This window comes from Vigna unguiculata, chromosome 10 (assembly GCF_037176805.1).
Source record: "Vigna unguiculata cultivar grain cowpea cultivar isolate G323 ecotype 2 chromosome 10, ASM3717680v1, whole genome shotgun sequence".
Lineage (NCBI taxonomy): Eukaryota > Viridiplantae > Streptophyta > Magnoliopsida > Fabales > Fabaceae > Vigna > Vigna unguiculata.
In genome coordinates this window covers 6241169-6267174 of record NC_140801.1, presented here as the reverse complement: position 1 = coordinate 6267174, position 26006 = coordinate 6241169, and the positions used below count along the sequence as shown (strand labels likewise).

The window sequence follows — 26006 nt, the reverse complement described above, 5'->3', positions numbered from 1 at the left end:
AACCAAGCAAGCTTTATGTCTTTTAGTACTTCCATCAACATTGTACTTGATCTTCCAAACCCACTTACACTCAATGACTTTCTTTCGAAGTGGAAGATCAATGATATACCATGTGTTCTTATTTTGTAAAGTGTAACATCCTAGCCGGATATTACTAGTTTAAAATTAAAATAAAAGAATAAGAAATACCAAACCATATTTATTAAAATTATTTCCCAAAACACGAGAAAATTTAAACTCTATTATAAGTGCCAAATTATAAAATTCATAAATACGTTCAACGTTTACAAATACCAAAACCGGTTATCAGTAACTGATTACAAAATAGTCAAGAAAATCAATAAAAGTCTCCCATGCTAGCCCCTCTGCCCTAAGCATCCACATGCTCACTTGCAAGAACATATACTCTCATGTAACAAGTTACACAATCATCGCCAAACACATACAGATAGGGTGAGCTCAAATATATAATAGAATGCAATATAACAATAAGTTTAAACTTAAACCCCCGCCTCTTTTGAGACTAAACCCCTCAGACCCAAACATTCACATCTTCACTATATGTCTCCTGATTCTACACCCTTTGATGATCACATTAGGCGATACTTGCTACCATGAATATCCACTCGCTCATCCGTCTACAGGCCACCACCATATAGACCACACACTCTCTAGAGTCTTTGTTTGACCGTCTCCCGCTTGGCGAGACCACCCTCACCGTGAGGCGCCATTCATTCCCAGTGGCCTTTATCTTGGCTGTTATCACCTGGCAAAACCCTCACCTCTGCCTGACACCGTGCATTCCAGAACTTCCCTGGTTTCTCCCTATCACTTGGTGGCTCACCTCGTGCCGCCAAGCGCCATTCTAGTAGCATCACTACTACTAATTTTTTGTGCTTTAGGACTGGTTCTGAGAACCTAATCACCCCACAGACAGTCCCAAAATATCTCAAATGCATACAATATTATCATTGCAATACCAAATCATACATCAATACCTCATTGTGATATCCACATACATTCTAAATCAATATCATATAACCTACCTTTCTAACTAATTAATAGGCCGACTCTTGGAACACAAATCAGAACACCTAACTATGCATTTAACTCCTGCCACATATGGAAACGAACAACATCAAGTCTCATCTAGTATTCCTTTGCCTAATCCAACAACCATCATGCTAGGTAACCATTATTACCAGAAATGTAATCTTGCATGGACATGCCATTCACCTCACAACAAAATCTACAATTATTAGTTTGAACCCAATCTCTCACTCCAATTCACTACCTTAATATCCTTTAAGACCATTTCCACATTAATATTCATTCTGAAGACTTTAAACTCTAAACTCAGAAGCTTCATCTCGTAACAACACAAAACCAACTCTTAAGAGTGTTGGTTTCTAAGTGTCGCTTGGTGGCATGCTGTAAGACCCGAGAAATTTAAATAACTAAATAAATAATTATTTAATAAATGCGGGTAGTGGAAACCTTTATGACATTTAATGTTAGGGTTTATGACATGGAATAGTACTAGCTCAATTGGTTGAGAGTACTTGGTTGTTATAAAAGGACTTGGGTTTGAGTCTTGTGTATGCCAATTGTGTGTTATTTTAATTGTTTATTATTTTTATTAATAATCTATTTGATCATGATGAGTGATAACATAATCCTAGATGTATAAGGAATTATCACGAAAGATGAATTTGTTGAGTTTATTGTGCATTTTCTTTGAGATTGGATGGTTGAGTGCTCGAACCTTGGGTGACATTAATTAAGCTTTTCTTTTTGCCTAAAGTATTTTTGGCATGGATGGAAAGGGTAAAAAAACCCTAGCAGTTGTAGAGGGCAATTGGAAGGACTGAGTAAACTAGCTGTTAATGGCATTTGATGGCCATTAATGCCTCTTTAATCTAATTTTTGTTTTTATGAGCAATTAAGCCTCTTTAATCTCATTTTCGTTTTTATGAGAAATTAAGCATAATTAAGTGAGCTTAAGGTGGAAAAAGGAGAGGTAGTGAGAGAGCAAGTGATGGAATGATTTTGGCAGCGTGGAAAGTGTGTTCTGGACTAAGTAGAGAGAGTATAAAGAGCTTAGAGAGAACTTGGAGAGGAGACAAGGGCTGAACAATCGTGGGCAAGAAGATTTTAAGCAATTTCAAATTTTAGCAAGGATTACCTAGTTAGGGGAATTGGTTTATGTGAATTTAATTTGTGTTGTGGTTTTTGCATGATGTTTGTATATCTAGGGGATTGCATTCTACTTGTTTTATTTATTTTTGTGTTTATTGGAAAATTTCAAGAAACTGCCTAGTGGCCTTGAAGGTCTACCAGGCGACTCATGAATGTGATTGTAGTTTATAGGTTTCTGCCAAAAACTGCCTGGCAGCACGCAAGGCCGGCCAGGCGACACAACCCTTCTCAACCAGTTTTCTGGGTTGTTGTATGACCCGCTTGATGGCAATGAACTCCCGTCAGGTGACGCGAGCAAGATTGGCCCGAGTTTAGTGTTTTGAGGTTTCTGGTTGATTCTGATGGGGGAAAGGTAATTATAGGAGTTTTATTAATGGATGTATGCCATGAATTTATGATTCTTGTTGTGCTTTTGATGATTGGGTGATATCAAGGATATTTGGGTTCACTAAGGTGGAAAAAAATCACTAAATCTGGAACTAAGTTATGATGACAATGGAGTGATAATGTAATAGTGAAATTGAACTTATGTGTAGGCTGGAAAATGAATTTGAGTGGTCTATTGAAGGAGAATTGGTAGCAGGAAAGGAATTGGGGATTTTACGGTTCGAAACAAGTAGGAAGAAACTGGATATTTCCTAGAATCTGATGTGCCGCCAGGCGACAACGAGGGTAGTGGCAATGGTAAAGAGTGTGTTCAATGTAATGGACGTTGTGACTGGGGATTCTATGAGTGGCTGCTTATTTTTATTTAAGAATGATGGAATAATAAGCAAGGAGGCAAAAGAGGTAGGAAAATACATGGAACGAGATGGTTGAGAATGTGAATCTTGGTGGGTTGAGTTTAGGTTGATGGGAGATATTATATTGTGGCTATAGTTTGTGGACTAGTGGTATTGTATGAATTATAATCTGTGCAGTAATTGATATATAGTTACTCATAGGCATGGGATTTATTCCTAGAGAGAATACTAAGGTATGGTTCAACACATAAATCAAGAATTAATGGAATTGTAGTAAAATTGGAGTAATTGTTGAAATTAGAAATAGGTGGTGTGACTGTTATAAGGTAATCAGAATCAAAGGTGATGCTTAAGGCTAAGGCAGATTCTAGGTTAACATTATAAGGCATGTGAAGATGTTGGGTTATGATCCATTATAAGGCTAAGGCAGATTCTAGGTTAACATTATAAATTCAGGATTTATAGGGTGCAAGATATTGTGCATTAAGTTATGGTGACATTAGGTGCTGGAATCTGAGATATATTAGGTAAACTAGTAAAATTCGTTACTGGTGTAGCGTCTGGCAGTGGACATGGAACCGCCAGGCGATAGCTACAAAATCAGAGGGGACCAGGAGCGCTTAGCACCTGGCGATGTGGACGTCTTGTTAGGCGAAAGTTGTGCAAACAATGGCACTAGAGAGTGTGGCGCCTGGCGGTGAGGGTCGTCCTGCTAAGCAATACCTGCAGAGACAATGTACTTTGAGGCACTCGGTGCCTGACAGCAGAAGGGTTCCATCAAACGGTATGGAATTGGTTTTCGCTAGGGGTGTCAAAACGGGCCAGCCCGGCCCGTTTTGGCCCGGCCCGTTTTTGGCCCGTTTTAAATGGGCTGGGCCGGGCTGGCCCGACAAGGCAAAATGGGCTGTTTTTTTGGGCCCGGCCCGTGGGGTGGCGGCCCGGCGGGCCGGCGGGCCGGCCCGCCATCCTTTTCCTGATATGTTCATTGATATTGATTGCGGTCATCTTCAGAGAAGGAACGAACTTGTGATCTATTTCCTATATTTACTTGAAATAAACTAAAGTGAATTTTACGTATAGATTGTGTTACTGAAGATAAATGTTACATTTCAGAAAAAAGACAAGATGGGTCCAACTCCGAGTGCCCCACCACTGTCTTCAATTCGAGACTCTCTCTTTGAAAACAATCATAGCAATTTCCCAGGCCGCAAGAACAAGAAAGGGGAATAAAGCGAAGCTCTCTACAGAACTATGTAACATTTTTTTGTACATACTTACGTCAACCCCATAACCACTCTCACTCTGCTTGTAACATAAAGAATGCTTTGCTTTTGTCCCGTCTCTTTTGAAAACACTTTAATTCAAGATTCATTCTTTCATTCATTCGTATATAAGTTTGAGGTCACAACCATCGAAGGCAAACTCAAAGCTATGGAAATCCTATACAGTAATTCAAAAAATTAAAATAAAAAAATACGACTCCTATTCTTGAATTTCTTGAATCAAACACAAAGCAAAGGACTTGCAGTTGCACTAAATTCTAAATACCAATCATTCATATGATTCTGTCGGTTGTCAAGAGTAGCATCGTGTGCACACGTGGACCCTGATAGCGTGGAACATTCCACGGAAAAATCGGGAAACGGCGGGGACCAAGTGGTGGAAGATGAAGTCGAGGGAGGCGGCGGAGAGGCGGCGGAGGAAGTGGGGGGTGGAAGCGCCGCCGGGGGAGGCGGACATGGGCTGCAGGTAGGCCCAAGCAGCCTGCTTTACCAGGCGGTTGCGGATGGAAATCTCTTGGCCGGGAGAGCGGGTGGTGGTGGAGAAGCGATGCTGTGTGTGTGTGGCGCAGAGGTGAGAAGAAGAAGAGTCGCGTTGTGTGGCGCAGAGGTGAGAAGAAGAAAAGTCGCGTTGTGTTGTGGTTTGGTGGTGGGGTGGGGGTGCGCGTAGTAGGAAAGGGTGGCAAAGGAGGAATATAGGAAAAAATTAAGAAAAACAGAAAAACGAATTGTGGGTATTTTATTTGCCATCCTCCACCTCTTTTTGTCTTACGGGCCGGGCTGGCCCGTTTTGGCCCGCGGGCTGGCCCGACGGGCCAACGGGCTTGACGGGCCGGGCTGTCAAGGGCTGGTGGGCTGAAATTCGTGGCCCGGCCCATACCTTTTCAACAGGGCTGACGGGCCGGCCCATCGGGCCGGGCCCATTTTGCCATCCCTAGTTTTCGCTTGGCAGCTCTGAGCAGTGCCAGGCGATAATGCAGCAAGATGTGTGTATGTGTTGGATGTGTGTGGTCTACAAGGCTTTGGATGATACCTCCAAGATGGACTTGTTGTGGAATTCCTTGAGTTGTTGCTCGAAATGGTATCCCTTGAGTTGTGGCTCGGGATAAAAGGTAAACACATGGCATTCCTTGAGCTGTGGCTCAGAATGACATCTCTTAAGTTGTGGCTCGGAATGGCGGATGAACACGAGCATTCCTTGAGTTGTGGCTCGGATTGACAAGTGTTACCGGTGTGAGTGTGAGTTGTGGCTCATACGGAAGGTCTCCACTTGATTGAGCAATCACTAGTTGTGGCTAGTGATGTGCTAATCTTGTGTTGAGAGTATGAACTAGGGTTCGTATTGGGAATTCCACCTAGCGTTACGAAGTGTAGTCCGTAACATGTTTTTCCGCACGTGTTCTACAATTTGTGGCTTGTAGGTGGAGGAAACATAGGGTATCTCGAGGTTATCATATAAAGATGTAGAACGTGGATAAACATAGTGGTGACCATAGTTTGTGGAATCAGAGGATGGAGTTCTCTGATGATTGTGTGTAGTGTTGAATTATGATGTTTGCATATATATTGTTTACGTGTTAGCTCACCCTATCTTCTTGTGTTTGGTGATGATCGTGTAATGTGTTACACGAGAGCATATGATGTTATAGGTGGTTCTGGTGAGACTTAGAGCTGGAAAGGGGCTAGCTTGGGAATGTTTTCTAGAGTCTTAACATTATTTTCTTTTATGGATTTTGTAAACAATGTTTTACTGATTTATGAACTTGGATTAGTATTTGAACTTTTATGAGTATTATCATGAGGTGATAATTAATGTTTTAAAATTTTCATGTGTTTTGGGAATGACAATATAATAAATGATGTTTTTTTTTCATTTTCTTTTTTTTTTATTTATAAAAAATAGTAATATCCGATCGAGATGTTACACATGCCATGTGCCACCTAGTAATGCATCAGTTCTTGGAAAAATAATAGGTCCTTCTACACCTGCGAAATACCATGTTTTCCCCAAACCCATTTTATTCGTCCAGTTTCTCAGACCCTTGTTCCCTAATGTCTCTGGTTACCCTCAGATTCCATTAAAACCCTCAATCTCAAATTATCATCGTTAATTACATAGCATGTATTCTCTGAAACTCAAATCCCCAATTTCCTTCCCAACCTTAATTCACAATCATATGCATGTATCAATTCATCAAATTCAGGCATATAAACACTCATTATGCATAACAAAGCATTCTCAAGCAATCCTTGATAATAGAACCAATAAAAAGCCCAAAACCTCAAATCAGTCAGGCGATTTCTGGAAAAAATCCAGAAATTAGGTCAGCGATGTATGAGTTACCTGGCGGGCGGGCTATGAACACCACCAAGCGGTTTCTTGGAAAACACCGAGAATACACGAAAATAGTGGAAAACAAAGCAGAAAAGAGTAAAATAGAAGGACTATAATGCACTAGCCAAGATTTGAACTCACAACAACCACTCAACTACCAACCAAATGCACAACCAATCGACCAATTCGTATTGCATGATACTTCATACTCAACTATGTTTATATTATCATGCCTCATGGTCAAGCATCCTTGCAAAATAAAAAAAAAAATTACACAATAATGGCATATACAAGACTTAAACCCAAGTCCTCTCAACACAACTAAATACTCTCAACTACTTGAGCTAGTACTATTTTTTGTCTTCTCTCTCTGCATCAATTAACTTAGGGATTTCCGCTCTCGCATTAATTAAATAAACATTTATTTATTTATTTATTTTTCTCGAGTCTTACATAAATAATTAAGTTTGTTTTTCATAATAGATATTCTTATGGATGTTTGATGAATTGGAAGTATGTTTATGTTTCAATGTGAGAAGAAATTATTATGCAATTGTTTAGGCATCAAAGATTTATACGAGAAACAAAAAGATATGGGAAAGTCAATAATACCTGAGTTTGCATCATCAATGGATTGTTCAATATTGACAATCTCATGATGGAAATCTCTTAAGAAATTGGGAATTCTAGGTATTCTACTGGATCTTCTCACATTATGAATATCATTAAGAGCTTCATTTTTAGTAGTATAATAGTGTTATGTTTGTGTTGTTGTATTGGTGTAGAGGTTGAAGGAGGAAATTAAGATCTTCTTCTTATGAAACAACTTTAATATGGAAATTATTTGAATCAATATAAAGAAAATTTTGTTATCATTTATTATAAAGATTTATTTGTTAGTTATGTTTAAGAGACGTATCTTTTAGTACCAATTTTGTATTCAATAAAGATGTACTTTTGGATCCTTGGATCAAGACTTGTTTGTTATTTTCAATACTAAGAGAGTCAAACACACTTTTAAATCATGCAAAGTAAGGATTTGATTATATAGAAGTTCAAAATGTGAGTTATTGCTTAAAAATAAAAAGGAGTTGGTAATTTATTTATTAGATGAGTCAGAGGTTGTTGAAGTTGTTATTTCCTTAGGCTAACCATATTCTTGAACATCTTTTTTTTTTGAACATTTCTTCATGAAAAAAATAAAACAATAGTAGATTAATCTTAGTCAATGATCATCATTAACCGGATAGATCATAACAAAACTCTAAATTGGTTTGTTATTATCAAATCAAGAAGTTCAAACATAAAAAAGTATAAGAACACTAGATGATCTAGTGTAATAAGAACAATACCATATATATATATATATATATATATATATATATATATATATATATATATATATATATATATATATATATATATATATATATATATATATATATATATATATATATATATATCATAACATACTCATCTAATATTAACTTAGAAATAAAAATGACATAATTATCTCAACATTACTAGTTATTTATAAGCTTAAAATTTAAAGGCTTAAATAGTCATTTGGTCCTAGTTTTGGTCGACTTTTTTCACTTTGGTCCTACTTTTGAAAATGTTTTCAATTTGGTCCTACCTTTCGTAATTTTTTTTCAATCAACTCCTTTTCGTTAACTTCGTCTAAATCGTTAACGGAATAGTGGCCAGCGTGGTGATTTTGTGTGACGTGGATATTGTTCAGTGACATGTCTGTTTGCACTGTCATACCCCAGATTTTGAATTGAAATTTAGGGTTTGTGTTCATTGTGGTTGTCTTCCATTAAAGTTCAGCTGAAAAGGAATGTCTCGTGGGGCATCTCCATCTTCTTGCAATAACTGGGTTCACCGAACTTGCAATTCCTGCCATGGTGGTTCTAGGGTTTCAGGCTCACCCCCAATTTGCGATTACAGAGACATTGCAGTGGTGCGCAGAACTAGAACTACAAAGAACTTGGGTAAACAATTTTGGGGCTGTGCGAACTTTAAGGTTTGTTTCCTAGTGTTCGACTTTCAGTGTTTCTTTCACTTTCATTTTCATGTTTTTTTTGTGTTGCAGAGATGAGGTGAAGATGTGTTGGGATGCAACTTTTTCAAGTGGTGTTACGAAGAGGGTGCTGATGAGCAAGATGCCATTATCACTAGGCAAAGGCAGAAGATCGCTTATATTGAAAATTCATTGAGTGTTTAGAAGAAACGGATGCAACGATCATTAGTTGTGATAGTTGTTCTTATTGTAATGAATGTAGTGGTTTTTATGGGTTGTAATTGCCATTGGCTATCTTGAATAATTACATGAATGAATGAATGATATTCCTTTATCTTTAATTACATATTCTCAGCTGTTTAAAATTGTTTGTTATTTTTTGTGTAATTTTAATGAAATGAAGAACGAACAATTTGAAAATGAAGAAGGCAGATAAAATTCTGAAAAGTGCAAAGTTGATGCATTACTAATTAAGGCTTTTAAGCCTTCCATCAAAATATAAGTGATCAAAATCCAGAAATTCTTAAAGTAAATCCTGATTTCCTAATTATCACATTCATAATACATAACAAAATATTCCCCTCCCCCAAAATACATTCAGTAATCTCATGATGGACGTGGTGGCCTTCTTGTTTGCATTTTTGGCCTCATCTTTCTAATTCCATAAGTTGGTTGGCTGGGCTGTTGTACTGCAGTGTTGGGTGGTGGTCCTACTGTTGGTGGGGTTGGTGTTGCAGGTGGAGTGGGTGCTACAAGTGGAGTGGGTGTTGCAAGTGGAGTGGGTGTTGCAGGTTGTTGACTTGGTGGTGGTTCACTTGGTGTGGGTTGAGTTGGTTATGGTCCTGCAGCTTCAGTGGGACGTTCTTCACAGCCATGGACAGGAAGCGCTGGACAATTGTTCCTCTTGTGCCCAAGTGCGCAACAAACTGAACATCTCTTTCTATGACCACCTGGCCTCATTTGGGTGTTATCTTTTCTAAGTTCCCAAGCTTCCAGCCTTCTCTTCTTCTTTGGTCTCCTTGGCAACCTTCTTTTAAGTGGTGGTAGAACATTAGGGAAGGGAGTTGTTTCCCAGAAAAGGTGACAATTGGCAGGAAGAATTATGGAGTTGTATATCTCTTCATATGTTGTACGTCTGAACCAATGTGGAATGTAATCTTCTGACTTTAAGTTGAGGAAGTTAAGTGCAACAATTGCATGGTAGCATGGGATCCCACTAATAAGCCATTTCCTACAACTGTATTCCTGGCTTTCTATGTTGACAGTGAACTTGTCTCCAATTAATGAAACATGTCTAACTTCAAACAACTTCTGACCTGACCAACTGCACGAGGACCAAATTGAAAAGTTATAAACCTAAACTAGGACCAAATTGAAAAGTTATAAACCTAAACTATGACCAAATTGAAAAGTCATAAACCTAAACTATGACCAAATTGAAAAGTCATAAACCTAAACTAGGACCAGAATGAAAAAACTTAAGTAATAGTAGGACCACATGTGTGTACCTTGGTATCCAATACTTAGTTTTTTCAGATTCTTTTGACAATCTGGTTTGTATCTTAGGGTAGATATCACCCTCGTACTTTTGCACCTTGGATCTGTTCTTGGACCACTTCTTCATAATATATAAAAGGATATCTTCCAGCATTGAGATGATTGGCTTGGACCTTGCATCCACAATAACGCTGTTGAAGGCTTCACTCATGTTGTTTACCAACGTGTCACATTTGGCTTGCATGGTAAACCTAGACCTAGACCAATATCTGGAGAAACAAATTTGTTAATCTTTTGTTAATCTGGAGAAACCAATATTTGGACCAATCATAACAGAATCAGTGATATGGATGACTAACCTTGGTGGAATTGCTATTAGGTATTTAAAGGCCTCCTCGTTCACTTCTTTAATATTATGCATTTCTCTTTCCCATGCTCTTGGGTGTGTGCTGGTTGCAGCCTTCCACATCAAGGTTTTTAGTTGCTTGCTTCCAAATTTTTTTCTGAAATTGTTGTATAGATGGCGCATACAAAATCTTTGCTCAGCACTAGGCAATAGCTCTTATATGGCAGGAAACAACTCCATGTGTCTTTGTTCTCAACTTTAACTATTGCGTAGGCTATAGGAAGCATCTGGTCATTTGCGTCACGACCTACTGTAGTTAGTAGCTCACCCCCATATTGTCCTTTCAAAAAACAACTATCAAGGCCTATGATGGGTCGACAGCTTACAAAACTGTCCATGCATGCCTTTAGACAAGTGTAAATTCGCATGAAAATCTTCTCATCATTAACATCTTCCACTTTAACTTTAATTGTGGATCCAAGATTTGATCTAATTATCTCATGAGCATAATCATAAATCCTTCTATACAGATCTTTAAAAGATCCTTCAACCACCTTTGCTGCTAGTTGCTTTGCCCTATGAGCCATTGAAACTGACACCTTTGTATTCCATTTCCTTGCAGCTTTATTATGTATATCAACCAGTTTCAAATTAGGATTTTATATTAATGTGTTGTCTAAGGTTTTACTCAACCATTTTGAATTCATCAAATTTATACTAAATTCTCTACTGCACCTATGACGGTCTTGAACTTTTCTCAGCTGCCATGTTTGACATGAAACCAGAAATCCACAATAAAGGGACCAATCACACTTCCCTTGAGCCCCTAAACATCTCACCCGCACTCTTTCCTTGTCATTTTTGTCAAACTTCAAGTTCCTCCTAGCATGAACAACATACGTTCTTACACCATCAACAAACTGTATCTTGTCCACGATGGTTGTCCCCACCTCCCATCTGTAATCAGCCATTGACTTGGGTTTCTTAAATGTACCAAAATAACCACTAATCCCATCATGTTCTGTCTCACTCGCACTGCCCTCAATGCTAAACAACTCTTCTGACTCCCAACTATTATCAGACAGTCCTTTATCTCTACTATCATTAACCATTTCATCATTCTTATCACTGTCTTCACTATCATGGTTTTGTGAACTTGGACCAACTTCACCTGACCCCAAACCTTCATTAGATTTTCCTTGACCATAATCAACATCTATTTCTACATCAATTACGCCTTCAGTCCCTTCATTACCACAACCTCAGTCCTCTCCATCACTATCTCCTAAACAATCTGCATCAGAATCAATCCAACTATCAACCTCAACCCTTTCATCATCACAATCCCTTTCATCATCACCTTCAGCAATATTATCCAGCCCTTTATCAGCTTCTGCATTACCCACATCCTCAACTCCCACTTCTTCTTCACCTGTACCCACATTCTCAACTCCCACTTCTTCTTCACTTGTACCCACATTCTGAACTCCCACTTCTTCTTCCAAATGCCCAATACCTTCACGCACAACATCATCAGCTACAATTTCAGGAGCAGAAGAAGCACACCTTCTTAAACTGTCAACCACTTCACCTTCGTCTGAACCAATTTCAGTCTCTTGGTTAATTACATCTTCAAGTGGAGTAGACCTTACATCTTCAGGTAGATTAGACCTTACTACAATCTCAGTTCCTAGTACCTCAAATTCACTAACAACATGACTGCTTTCACCACTCTCGAAAGGTCTCCCAACATCTCCTTCAGGTTCCACTATATTATCCTCTACTTGGGCTTCATCAACTCCATGCACAACAAACATGTGCACTTCACCATAATGCCTTGCGATATGAAGCATATTAAGTGCACCCCTGTCATCATCCAAGGGGTGCAACAACATCTCAACACAATAACACAACCCCTTTATGCTATGATAGCCCATTTCCTTAAGAGACCCCAATATTTCGAAATAACTCCATCAGTCAGGATCGCGTGACCAATGAGTAGTTTCTCCACCAACATACTTACACCACTCATTTTCGGCAAAGTTAACTTGGTGGTGGACCACAACCTCAAACCTTTCATCAGACATTGGAAACACAAAAAAAAAAAGAAAAAAACTTGCAAATTGTAAACGATGTTTAAATGGGGAATAAATACTACATCTACAACTGACAACCAACCATGAAACCCACCCCACCACAGATAGTGACAACACAAACAATTAAAAATGGTGGGTCACCAGCGAAAACAATAAACAATGTACCACTGAAAAAGCAACCACAATTTAAAATATTCCATGGAATGCATAAACCAAACCCTAATCATTAACACTAAACCCAATCAATACTGAGCAAAAATAAAACCCTAAAGCAAGACATACCTCCGCGATGAACACGTTTTTCCCTCCGCAACGATTCTACAAAGATGAGCGTAAACCTTGGATGCCAAAATTGATCTCAAAGGCACAATTCCAGAATTTCACAAAGCGACAAAAAAATCCCCAATTCGACCCCCAAATCCCCAATTCGACATAAACAACCCTAAACCCAATTTAATTCAACTTAAACCCTAAAATGAATATGCAATTACAATTAAATGGTTAGCACAGTAACATAACACACATGTCACTGAACAGTGTCCACGTCACACAAAATCACCACGTTGGCCACTGTTCCGTTAACGATTTAGACGGAGTTAACGAAAAAGAGTTGATTGAAAAAAATTACGAAAGGTAAGACCAAATTGAAAACATTTTCAAAAGTAGGACCAAAGTGAAAAAAGTCGATCAAAACTAGGACCAAATGACTATTTAAGCCAAATTTAAATTTATAATAATATTATCTTCCTCAAATTAATTTTGTACATTTTGAACTTTGAAAATTATATCAAATCCAAAATCAATATCAAAAATATATATTTTTTATCTAGGTTAAAATCACATCCGATCATATATATATATATATATATATATATATATATATATATATATATATATATATATATATATATATATATATAAAAGGGCCTATTACAAATATTTTAAGTATTTATTTATGTTTATTATACACGTAATTATGTACAGTTGAAAAGAAAGCTAGCAAGGTAAAATTATATACAGTTTAATAAATGTTTAGGGAAACTTATAGACATAAGTTGAAAGCAGTTAATTATCATCATCTCATGGAATATTTTCATAAACTCTTTCAAATTTTTACGTAATAATTTCAAATTAAGATTTTATTCATATAAGTTAAACCACAACTACGAAAGCTAGCAAGGTAAAATTATATACAGTTGAATAAATCTCTAGTTTATAGACATAAGTTGAAAGCAGTTAATTATCGCCATCTCATGAAATATTTTCATAAACTCTTTCAAATTTTACGTAATAATTTCCAATTAAGAGTTTATTCATATAATTTCAACCCCGACTACTTTTAAAATAAAAAAAATCAAAACGGAAAATGAATAATTATTTTCATAAATTAAAATTACGGACCTAGAAAATAGTTAAGTAATGATCTTAAAAGATGATACTTGATTATTTTATTAATAAAAATCATATTATAAATAGAGATTTATTTTTATCGAGTTTCATTTTATAAGAATCAAAGTTTTTTTTCTAAATTCTTTCTCTACTTTCTATTTATATCTTGATTTTATCTTTATTTGTTTGAATATCAGAGTTTGTTATAGGACTCCAAACTAGAATTGTCAAAATGAATTGTAACCCACAAGTCAACCCGACCCACTACAAGTTCGGGCTAGATTGCACTTCAACATTATTTTGTGCTTCTTCATTATGTTTTACCCTTATTGCACCAACAAGTTTATTTATGTGTGAGAGTTCTTTCATTTATTTTTTATAACAATGAGCCCTTCCATAGTGACTCCTTCCATTCATTTATTTGTAATCAAAGCCACTACAAACAAAATAATGGCAGATAACTTTTTCCAACCATCCATTCTAGGGGTGGCAAACGGGCCAGCCCGGCCCGTTTTGGCCCGTCAAAAAACGGGTCGGGCCGGGCTGGCCCGTCAAACAGAAACGGGCCAATGGTCACAACCCGTCTCGTATAGGACGGGCTAACAGGCCGGGCCGGGTTGGCCCGTCTAGTTTTTTTATTTTTTTTATTTTTATTTTATTTTTGTTTTATTTTTATTATTTTTATTATTTTTAATTAGTTTTCAAATTTTTTAATTTGTTTTATTTTTTAAATTTGTTTATATATACATATAAATTATTATTAAAGTCATATTTAATCAAATAAAATATTATTTTAACTTTTAATTGATTAGTTAATATTTTTAATTAGATAAGTTAAAATAATTATTAAATTTACATATTAAATTATTCAATTATAACTAATAATTCAAACTTAATTTGTAGGTGTTAATGATTTAAATTACAATACTATTATATATTTATACATTTAAAATATATAATCTAAAAGATTAATCTTTTTAATTATTTTTATTTTATTTTATTCTTTTAAAACGGGCCAACGGGCCAAGACGGGTTGGCCCGTACTTTGGCCCGTCAAGTTGACGGGCTGGACGGGACGGGCTAGAACGGGCTGACGGGTTGAAATCTTCAACCCAGCCCGTTCCTTTTAGCACGGGCTGACGGGCTGGCCCGTTGGGCCCAGCCCGTTTTGCCACCCCTAATCCATTCCTCATTTTGATGGACACTACGATCACTGGGGTACGTTGATAGAGAACTTCTTGAGGTCCAAAGAGTATTGGCAAGTTGTTTCTGAGGGCATTCAGGAACCAGAAGATGTCAGAGTAGTGACAAAGGTTCGGAAAAAGGAGATAGAAGGGTTTCACTTGAAAGATTTAAAGGAAAAAATTATCTTTTCAAAAGCAATTGATCATTAAATCTTGGAGACCATCCTTTGTAAGGATACATCCAAGCATATTTGGGATTCCATGAAGAAGAAATATCAGGGTTCTGTAAGGGCAAAAAGGCAACAACTTGAAACTGTTCGTTCAACGTTTGAAACCCTACGAATGAAATTGGGTGAGTCTGTAACCGAATACTTTTCACGGACAATGGACATTGTCAACAAGATGTGAATTCATGGCGACAAAATAGATGATGTTTTGTGGTTCAGAAGATACTCTGCTCCATCACTCCAAACTTCAATTTTGTAGTTTGTTCCATCGAAGAAGCCCATGTAGTTGAGGAACTTTCAATCGATGAGTTGCCAAGTTCTTCATTGATTCATGAGCGAAATATTTGCCAATAAGAGAAGGAGGAACAAGCATTGAAAGCTTCTATAGATAATAATTTCACAAACATAGAAGAGGTCATGGTTGAGGAAACAATTGAGGTAGAGGTAGAGGATAAGGTGGTTGTGGTCACCAAAGAGGAGGTCGTGGTTATCAAAATCATCACCATCAAAGACGAAGATGAGGAACTCATCACTCTACAAAGTCGGTAGACAAGTCAAATGTTGAGTGTTTTCAGTGTCATAGGTATGGTCATTATCAATCAGAATATGGAGATAATTTGGATAATGAAAAGGGAGAAAGAACTAAATTTGCAGAAAATGAAGAAGAAGTCTCTTTGTTGATGGTTTATAATGCCAAAGAAGAAAAGTAGAAGAATTTATGGTACCTGGATATAGGTTATAGCAACCATATGAGCGGTGACAAGTCTACGTTTTCGGTGTTAAATAAGTCTTTCCGTGACAATGTTTTGGCCAGTTACAAGAAAAAGGGATATGAGATTAATTGGGATTAATTGCCCAAGTTGGTATAACACCTAATAGGATGTTTCCACTATATCTCTACACCATCACCAATTTATGTTTTACATCAAGTTTGAAAGATGAAAGTTGGCTATAGCATTTTTGGTAAGGACATTTAAATTTTGGAGGTTTAAAAACATTGTAGCAAAAGAATATGGTGACAGGGCTCTCGCAAATACAAATTTCTTCTCAAATATGTGAAGAATGTGTCATTCGTAAAAAGCATGGGGAACCATTTCAGAAAGGCAAATCATGGAGAGCAAGGAAGGTGTTGGAGCTTATGCTCATATCCCAGATCAAAGGAGGAAAAAGCTTGATGATAAAGGAGAAAAATGTATTTTTCTAGGTTTTAGTGAGCAATCAAAAGCCTACAAATTGTATAATCCTGACACCAAGAAAATGGTGATTACTCGTGATGTGGTCTTCGATAAGGGTCTAGTTTGGAATTGGGATACAAGTAAAGTGGAACATCAAATACAAGCTGATTTTAACTGTGAAGATGAAGAAAGGCAACAACCACCAATAACACGAGTACAAAGTGAGCAACAAGTTGAACTAGTTGATGAATGTGAGCAACAAGCAACTAAATCAACAAATGAACGTCCACAAAGAAACAAAAGGAGACCTGCAATGATGGACGATTTTATGGTAGATGGAATTAATGAAGAGGTAGTTACTCATTTTTCTCTATTTTTATATTATGATCTAGTGATTTTTGAAGATGTTAAAAAGTCCAAATGGAGGAAGGCAATGGATGAAGAAATTGCAGCCATAGAGCACAACAATCCTTGGTAGCTGACTCATCTTCCGAAAGGGCACAAAACAATTGGTGTGAAGTAGGTTTATAAGACTAAACTAAAAGAAAATGGTGAGGTTGACAAATTCAAGGCACACTTAGTAGCTAAAGACTATAAACAACAATTTGGTGGTGTTGATTATAAAGAGATGCTTGCTCCTGTTGCTCGTCATGATACAATCAGATTGGTAATTGTTATTGCAGCTTAAAACTTATGGCCCATTTTTCAATTAGATGTGAAATCAGCATTTCTATATGGTAATTTGAAAGAGCAAGTGTTTGTTGATCAACCTCCTGGATATATGAAGAAAGGGAATGAACACAAGTATATAAACTAAAGAAGGTATTGTATGGATTGAAACAAGCCCCAAGAGCTTGGTATAGTCACATTGAAGCTTACTTTCTAAAAGAAGGCTTTCATAAGTGCCCATATGAACATACACTACTTACTAAAGTTTGTTATAAAGATATGAGTCTAATTGTTAGCTTATACGTTGATGTATTTGACTACCACAAGACATGACATTATGCATGTTGTAAGTCTCATTAGCAGGTTCATGGAATGACCAAAGGAAATTCATCTTTTAGCTGCAAAAAGAATACTTCGATATTTGAAAGGCACTACAAGTTATGGTCTGCTCTATAAAAAGGATGAAAAAACAAATTTGTTTGGCTTTACTGACAGTGATTATGCTGGTGATCCAAATGATAGAAAGAGTACTCCAAGATATGCATTTATGTCGAACACAGGAGTTGTTTCGTGGTCATAAAAAAGACAACCAATTGTCACTTTATCTACAACTGAAGCAGAGTTTGTGGTTCCAATAACATGAGTCCGTCAAGCTTATTGGTTGAGGAAAGTACTTGGAGAATTACACAAATTGTAGCAAGGGCCAATAACAATTATTTGCCACAATAATTCAGCAATCAAACTTTCAAAATATCTTTGTTACACAGAAGAAACAAACATATAGATACTAAGTACCATTATTTGAAAGATCTCACGAACAATGAAGTCATTGATTTGATTTATTATAGAAGAGAATATCAAGTTGTTGATATTTTCACTAAATCTCTGAAGATAGTTGTTTTTATCCATCATTTTAATATTACTATCTCTAAAACAAAATATTTTAGTTTAAAGGAGAATTCGTTAAAGATGTTCATACAGAGAATTACAGAGGTTAAAGTCCAAGTAGTTAAAGTCCAAGTAATTGGTTAATTGTCATATATTTAGAAATACTTTTTGTGAGTGTTCCTATAATTTTGTTATATGTTAGTAGTGTGCCCTAATTTGTAGCATTTAATTATTTGTTATTAACCTATTTAAAGGTTTAATTGAAGTTGAAGGTACATTTATACAGAATAAATTAAAATATTTAATCATGACTCAGATTAATTCCACAAAGCTCATTAATTTATAACAAAGATGAAGTGTAATTCATAACAAAGATCAAGTGTAGAAATATGAAAATAGAGAAATTCATTGATTTTCTTGTATTAAAATTGCAGTACATTCAACAATGCACCAAAACATGAAGCAAAAAAACAGTTGCAGAGCGATAGAATCATCAATCGATTACTTAATCAATTATTTCAAGTAAAAAGCAATAATTAAAAATGTATATTGTTGCATTAATCAATTACAAAGTGAAGTTGATTGATTTTCAATGAATCTGCATACAAAACCATTACAATTTAACTGATGATTGACATTACCCTGAGTGCTCTGGATAACCATCCCTTGGTGGAAACTTTTAGCCATCTTGGCTTCAAAACTTGATAATACCACTTGCTCAATGTCTTGATCTAGCATCAGAAGACATTAGTGAGAATAATTGTGAGGATATATCCAAGAAGATCACCAACAGACCCAGTAACTTACATGACTTAGTGTGATTATATTAGCAACCAGAATCCAATCCCCACATGAATGCTTCCAGGTAATATATAATTTTAACTGCCTATAGTGCTCATTTGTGATTTATGCATTGTTGTTAGATTTCCCTTTGCAGTTACCTGATTGTGCGGGAAGCCAATGATTGTCTCTTGTATTTGTTTATAGATCTCTATGATGAATACAATGAAGACAGAGAACAATTTACAACCAATACTCTTAACATAGTTTGCCATTTTTATTCTCTGCTATAATCCATACAATCATTAACCATACAAACAATGACTGAAAAATCTAACAGATGCTGCTTTAGACATTCTTGAGAATTCAGAACCAACTCAAGATATATGATTCCAAACTGCCTGTAGAAAGGGAAATGGTAAGAACTAGACACTGACAATAAAAAGAAATAAAAGTAAAATTAATTTATATGGTAAGAACTATACTCTAAATCTTTACAAATTGGCAATCTCATGCAACAATTTTGAGAAGTTGATAGATGATTAACATCTCGAGTATCATGTATTCTCGGTACAGATGATGGAAAACTAAATATTGGTTGGAAAATTTGATTAGTGTAAGATAAAATATGATTGATGGATACTGCATTTGTTACAGAACACATAACTTCAATTTATGAAACATTTTCTGTAGCTATGTTACTTTACCCTCTAAAGTGATAAGAAAAATGGCATTTTATTTAGTGTGTTCTTGTTGACTTGTCAGAATTCTGTTACTTGTCTTTCACTGAATTAATTAACATGCATATAACTCTCTGCTCAAGACTAGTTGATCATATTGGTTATTTATTTCCGTGGTAGTCAAACACTTAAAAGCACAAAAAACAAGCTTGAATCTTACCTTGTTGAACCTTCCCATAAAATCATGAAAATGAGTGATATCCACCGTAAATCTGGCAGCAGGTAAATCTGGAAAAAGATTCATCCCTTGAATTATTATTAAGGGATGTATAATATATACATATACATACATACATGTATGCATAATACATATATATAATGTAATCACATCAAATGGGGGAAGACAAAATATGAAGATCTACTATCAATCTTCTTATGATGGTAGTAAGCCTTTGCCACCGGAATAAAATTTGGGTGATTTTGAAGTGTAGTGAAACTATTCATGAAAGGAGCTCTTCTGAATTTATCAAATGGTGGTAGCAAAACCTTGAAAAGTGCAGAGAATGAATGGAATCAATTCAAGTGAGCACCAACAGGAACTATTGCCCCCCAGAAGTTGTAGCACTAGCAACACTCTGAAAGAACATGGCCTTTGCAGCAAGGTCAGTTGAAAAGCGACCTAATACAGCAATGGTAGCTGTACTACTTCCAAACTTCTCAATTCCCCTAGAAATCATACATGTGTGGCTTGCCTCCACAACTACTATTACATGCCCACCTAATAAAAGTGGTGCAATGGTTTCTGCTATTTGTCTTGTAAGCCTTTCCTGAACCTGAAGTTTGAAACCATAAAAATGTACTATAGACTGTACAAGGGATTTTGCAATGGGATTAAATCCTTCTGAAATGAAGTATCCTATGTGAACTACACCATGAAATGGTAGTATATGATGCTCACATTGTGACCAAAAGGGCAAGTTCAACTCACAGTGTATTTGTCTGTCCTTGAAGTTTACCTCCCTATCAGGGTTAAAAGTATCAGTACCACAAGAAAGGGAACCATTCAGCTTCACATCCATGTCAATGCTTTGGAAGTTCAATAGCCATTTCACAAATCGACCAGGTGTCCCTGTGAGCTCCTTCCTCAATGAATCTTCTCCCAAAGATTTAAGGATTGAAGATACTGCAGTGACCATGGCTGGATTGACCGGTACAGTTTTGGAGGAAACTTTAGCAGAAAGAGCAGACAGAGATGGACACCACCATTGGTCAGATGAGCCTCTTAGATGTGCTTTTTCTATTTCTATACCTCTAAATTTAAGAAGGCAAAAGAAATCAGACCATACATCTGCATTTCTGTCATCAAAAATTCCAGAACCTGACAAAACAAGGGTCTTCAACCATGCTTGCTGACTCGATTCAAGAAAGATCGACTCTATGTCAGGAAAGTGGATATGTGTACACTGAAGCACAAGAGCAACACCTGCTGGCTTTATTCCCTGATACAATGCTGAACAAACCTCATCTGCCAGACGCTGAGGCTCTTGGAGTCGTTTGGCAAATACATCAGCCACACGAGAGAGCTTGCTTAAACCCACAACTCTTTGGCCAGAAGGGACATACCCCACATGACACTTGATTTGGAATGGTAGCAAGCAAGACTCGCAATAGGAATAAAGGTCAAGATCTCGGACAATCACTAGTCCACCTCCACCCCCTGCATGACCAATTCTATTGTTTTCTAGACCTGCTTCGGGGAATAAAGCACCTTCAACAATGTCCTTCACTTTTTGTCTGTACCCTGGGAATATATCAATTCCCTCAATATAAGTAACCATGTTCTTGTGCAACAAAATACCACAATCCTAAATTCTAATGTTATACAGTGTAAAACTGACACTTTTGAGAACAGAACTACAGAAATTAAACACCAAAGGCAAGAAAAGAAACCAAAAAAGGAGGAAGAAAAATGGTTTTCAATGTAATGCTGAACTAACTAAGCAGGTACAGAGAGAAAAACAAAGTAATTGCTATATCTATACTTATTTTAACCATAGCGTATATGTTATCTCAAAGGTTAACATGCCTCACATCACAAATCAATTTTGTAGAAGTAAATTAGACTCCAAGCCGAAATTCTAAGACAATTAATTGCCTTTACAGGATTGAACTGCCATTTTGACCTATTTTGCTCAAAACAGAAAAACAGATGGCTATTTTCATCAAAATAGAAGTCCTCGGTCTCTCCTTTTGTCAAGATTTCTCTATGCATGAATTACATTTAGCTCCATAATTTCTACTCCATGACGCAGTCCACCTAATTTTTGGACTGTATAAACAAGCTACTTAGCAATAATCATATACATAGATTTTATCCAATAGAAAACAGATCAATTACCATAGGTGTAACCAATTAAATTTCCTCTTTATTTTTTCCTCTAAAGTAAAATACCGAACTTCCCCAAAACCGCTAAAAAACAGAAAAGTAATACTGAGCCAAACAGAAGTATGTTCCTTAACAGAGACCAAACATCATATAGATGAAAAAAGAAAACTATAACTCTCACCAGATCCAATCTTAATCTAAAGAAGGGACAAAAAAATCACCAATATGTTATGTTGTCAACGAAAAACAATCTTTCAAGAACATGACTCAAGAAACAGTAGAAGGAACAGCAACGAAACAACCATGAGTAACATCAGTCAAATCATCATCGGGCTAAAGTAAGGCTTTACCACACACTTAAAAGAAAAGAAGAAAAAAAAAAGCAAGGTTAATTGAATTTATCTGGTAAGTTAAAATTTTATCATCTAGATTGTCCAGACTGTACAATGAATTCTAAGAAGTACAATTCATTTTCCCTTTCTTATTTTCTTTTTCAGTAAGTTCTTCAGTTTGTCTAAACATGTCTAGAATGAAAATCATTAGTCCAAAAGATTCATATAGACATGTTCACCTCTGGTTCCCTCACGAAGGGCTTTCGCAACCCGAAGTGGTGTCTTCCTAAGCCCTTCCCTGTTGATATCTTCCCCAAGACCGAGCAACAGCACCTTCACAGCATCCTCAATGGCAGCAATATCTGGCTTTGCTTCTTCCTCAAAATCCACTTCACCACACCCCATACTCACTCCATTTTCAAGCTCCCCATTTCCTTCATCCAAACAGCCCATTGAGAAATCTCAAATCCCACAACAAAACTATCACCACCCAATAGGCCAAAACCCAAGAAATGATGCCAGAAAAGGTATCAAAAAAAAAAAAAAAAACTTGCAAAACTAAGATTCGCCAAGAAATACACAAGTTCCCAACTTTTTAATACCAACCCAATTAGAAAATCAAAGGGTCGAAGAGAATAACCACCCCAAATGAACCAAGGAGCTTCAGAACAAGACCAGACTAAGAGAAAACACGCCAATCAAAAACTGGATGCAAAAAGGGTATTACGGATCTCGGTCTCAGAAAAAGCGTGGGGATGAAGAACACACAAGCAGTGAGGAAAAAGAGAAAAAGTTGGCAAGGAAAAGAGAAAGAAAAGCATAAAGAAAATGATGATTTGTTCGTGGGGTTAACGTTGCATGTTAGAATGTGTGGATCCTGGGTTGGGAGTAAGGCAGTGTAATCTTATAAGAACGCAAAGGAGGACCCAGCACCAACCAACAAAGATGATGAAAAATGGAAGAGGGTTGCTGTTTTGTTTTCAGAGACGTGGCTGTGTTGGGTGTGTATGTGGTGTGGTGTGTTGATATGGATGATGGCCGCTTAAAATATATATATATATATATATATATATATATATTATAGATAGAGATATCGGGTGCAAAGAAAAAGAATAAAGGTTATGTTTTTTCTCTCCATGATTATGTAAATGGGAATGGTAATGGTAATTTACTTTTTATAAAAAAAAATTAATTTAAGTGTAACAATCAAGTAGTTTTGTTCTTAAGTTTACAAGACTCATCTACAAATACATATTTAAAACAATTATTGATATTTTTAGAAAATATTTTATAATGTGTATATCACTTTGTATATACTTTTTTCATTAAATATTATGACTACAACATTTCTCTAATCTTTTTTCTAAAATTTTTATTTGTCTTTTCTCTTTGTTTTTTACTCCAATCTTCATTCTATTGAATATCAAATAGGATCGATCATCGTAAGAAGTTAACTATTCGATCAAAGTGTCGAACTTAATAAGTTTTTGTTTTGTCCAATTTTAGGTATTTTAAGTCTTGGATTGCATGTGAGTCTAAGATAATGCATGTAACTAAAGGTTGCTCTTGGTAAATCCATATTGCTCTCTTGATTTGTTGACTAGGTGATCTTGCATAGTATAAAGTTATAGGGAGCAGTTGTGTTAAAAAGGGAGTGTCTTAGGTGGGAGAAGCTAATTTTATATATTTCATGTTTGAATTGGTTGGTTGATTGTCTATAACTATGAGAATTTTTATCATGTGATAAATTAGCATCTTTGATTATTATGAGTGGTTGAATTTAGAATATAGAATTTGTCTTGATATGTCAAAATTGACATTAGGATTTGGCATGAAAATTGAGTTTATGAATCTAATTATAGTGGTTGAGGATAATGGTTTTATCAAGTTTTAGATCAATTATGATTTTTGTGAGAAGCACAAAAATCTTGGTTTGATCATGGTTAGGAAAACTTTTATGAGATTTTTTAATTGAACTAATTTGACACTCCCTAAGCTAAGAACCTAAATTTTAAAAGTATTATATGCTTTGTTAAGTAGGGATTAACTCAATAAGTATCAAATTACTCAATTAAATCTCAAAGAGGGAGTTTAGGAATTTGATACATCATTGAGCACTGTTGTAGCGTTATCGAGTGGCACTTAGATAGTGGCCATTGACTTAGGGCCATGGGCGCCACTTTTGAACCACCAAGCATTCTCAAATCAATGTCCTTTTAGGGGTCGTAGCATCGGGCGCCACTTACCTAGTGTTGGAAGCCACACGATTTTCAACTCTAAGTTGTCTCGGGAAAAATAGGATTCATGCTTCGTTAACGGTTGAATGCAAGTGAAATTTTGATAGTTGGTTCTTGACGCATGAATCTTCACTTTGATCATTGAAATCTTTAAATTGAGGTTGATAGTTAGAAAAGCTAGTCTCTTACGATTGCTCTATTTTAGGTTTCTCTTTAGTGAAAAGCATTTATACAATAAGTAGGTGTTAATTATAACAAAATCTATAATGAAACAAGAAAGATAAGGTATCATAATAATGTTGTATGATGGCTAAAGTTGATTAGAATATATTCTTAAATAAGCATTGAACAGGGGAAAGGCTAGCTAGGCTAAATAACTCATTAGATGTTGATAAAGAACCATTTGATGACCATGTTCTTAATTGTGAATATATGATTTTGTTCATCTAATGTTTGTTCAATGACTAAAGCAAAATCACAAGTAGCACAAAGAAAGATGAAGCTTGAAGTCTGAAACAAACACTAACAAAAGTGAAACTTAGTCACTCAATCAGAAGTACTAAGTTAGATGAGTCACAAGTTGGGCCAAACAACTAAAGGCATTAGACAACCTAAGAGTACTAAGTTATTAGAAGACTAAGGTCACTAGATGACTCCGATGGGTGCATACTTACTGAACTCAATTGGCAAGATGATTGACTATATGAGTCAACATAATGAGGAAAAACACTAGACTCACTCCTACAAGTAGTAGACGAGTCAAAGCAAAGCGTTAGACGACTCAATGCAAGCACACAAGGCAAGATGAGTATCAATGCTAAATAAGTCATGTTCAACTCACTAAGTTAAATGTTGAATATCCTTATTAGACGGCTTCAATGGAAGAATGACCAAACAAGTTAAATGAAGACATGCATTAGATGATTAATATTTAGATAACACGAAAGAGAATTATTAAATCACGAGGTGATATAAAGATCCAGTTTACTTTAATAAAATAAATATAAATCATTGAAATTCATAAAGAGATTATTAGGGATGGAGATATTGCAACAAGTATCAAAGTTATTTGAAGATATATTTAAAAATATCAAAACTGATTGAATATCTGATTATAGATATATAAAAGAAAACATTCTTTGATTGATAATATTTAATCATATATTTATCAATCAATCACGAGAAAGAGAAAGACTTTGCAAATCAAAAGCTGTAAGAGAATCTCTAGAAGATTGAAGACACAACCCATTATATTTGAAATTTAAATTATTGAATGCTTAAAAAGGAAATAAGTGATCATTAATAGGAAGCAATATACTATGAATGCAATATCATGAACTTCCATATGAAGAAAGAAGAAGATATTGAAGATATGCTCAACTGAATTTGCATCAACGGTCAAATGACACAACACAACTGTAAGTATCAGGACCTAGATGATTAAGACAAGAAGAATGCAAGAGAAAATGCAAAAGCGTTGAAACATTATCTTATCAATTCAAGAAAAGAAGAAGAGAGGATACTCTGAGAGAATAAAGTC

At 35.9% G+C, this 26006-nt stretch overlaps 1 protein-coding gene across 6 annotated transcripts; it reads right to left on the bottom strand.

The window, feature by feature from the left end:
• Positions 1 to 18584: 18584 nt before the first annotated feature.
• Positions 18585 to 23229, bottom strand: LOC114167249 (GTP cyclohydrolase 1-like). Of its 6 annotated transcripts, none has more exons than XR_003600149.2 (4): positions 22469 to 23229; positions 20058 to 21312; positions 19732 to 19799; positions 19085 to 19232 (listed from the first exon to the last, which is right to left on the bottom strand). XR_003600149.2 is itself a non-coding variant. In XM_028052271.2 (2 exons), the coding sequence occupies exons 1-2, from the start codon at positions 22680 to 22682 to the stop codon at positions 20111 to 20113; spliced, it is 1416 nt and encodes a 471-aa protein (XP_027908072.2). In that variant the 5' UTR covers positions 22683 to 23228; the 3' UTR covers positions 19700 to 20110. The 6 variants fall into 6 exon arrangements, 1 of the variants encoding a protein (XP_027908072.2); XR_014985433.1 differs by having other exon boundaries at positions 19085 to 19228; XR_003600148.2 differs by lacking the exon at positions 19085 to 19232 and adding an exon at positions 18585 to 18782 and having other exon boundaries at positions 19732 to 21312; positions 22469 to 23228.
• Between the last annotated feature and the right edge of the window lie 2777 nt (positions 23230 to 26006).

What these genes read in the sequence shown, in the direction of transcription:
- LOC114167249 (XM_028052271.2), bottom strand. Translation starts at nt 22,682, where the DNA reads ATGGGCTGTTTGGATGAAGGAAATGGGGAGCTTGAAAATGGAGTGAGT. An exon ending in CCTTCGTGAGGGAACCAGAG is followed by an intron (nt 21,313 to 22,468) that starts GTGAACATGTCT and finishes ATATATTCCCAG; the next exon opens with GGTACAGACAAAAAGTGAAG.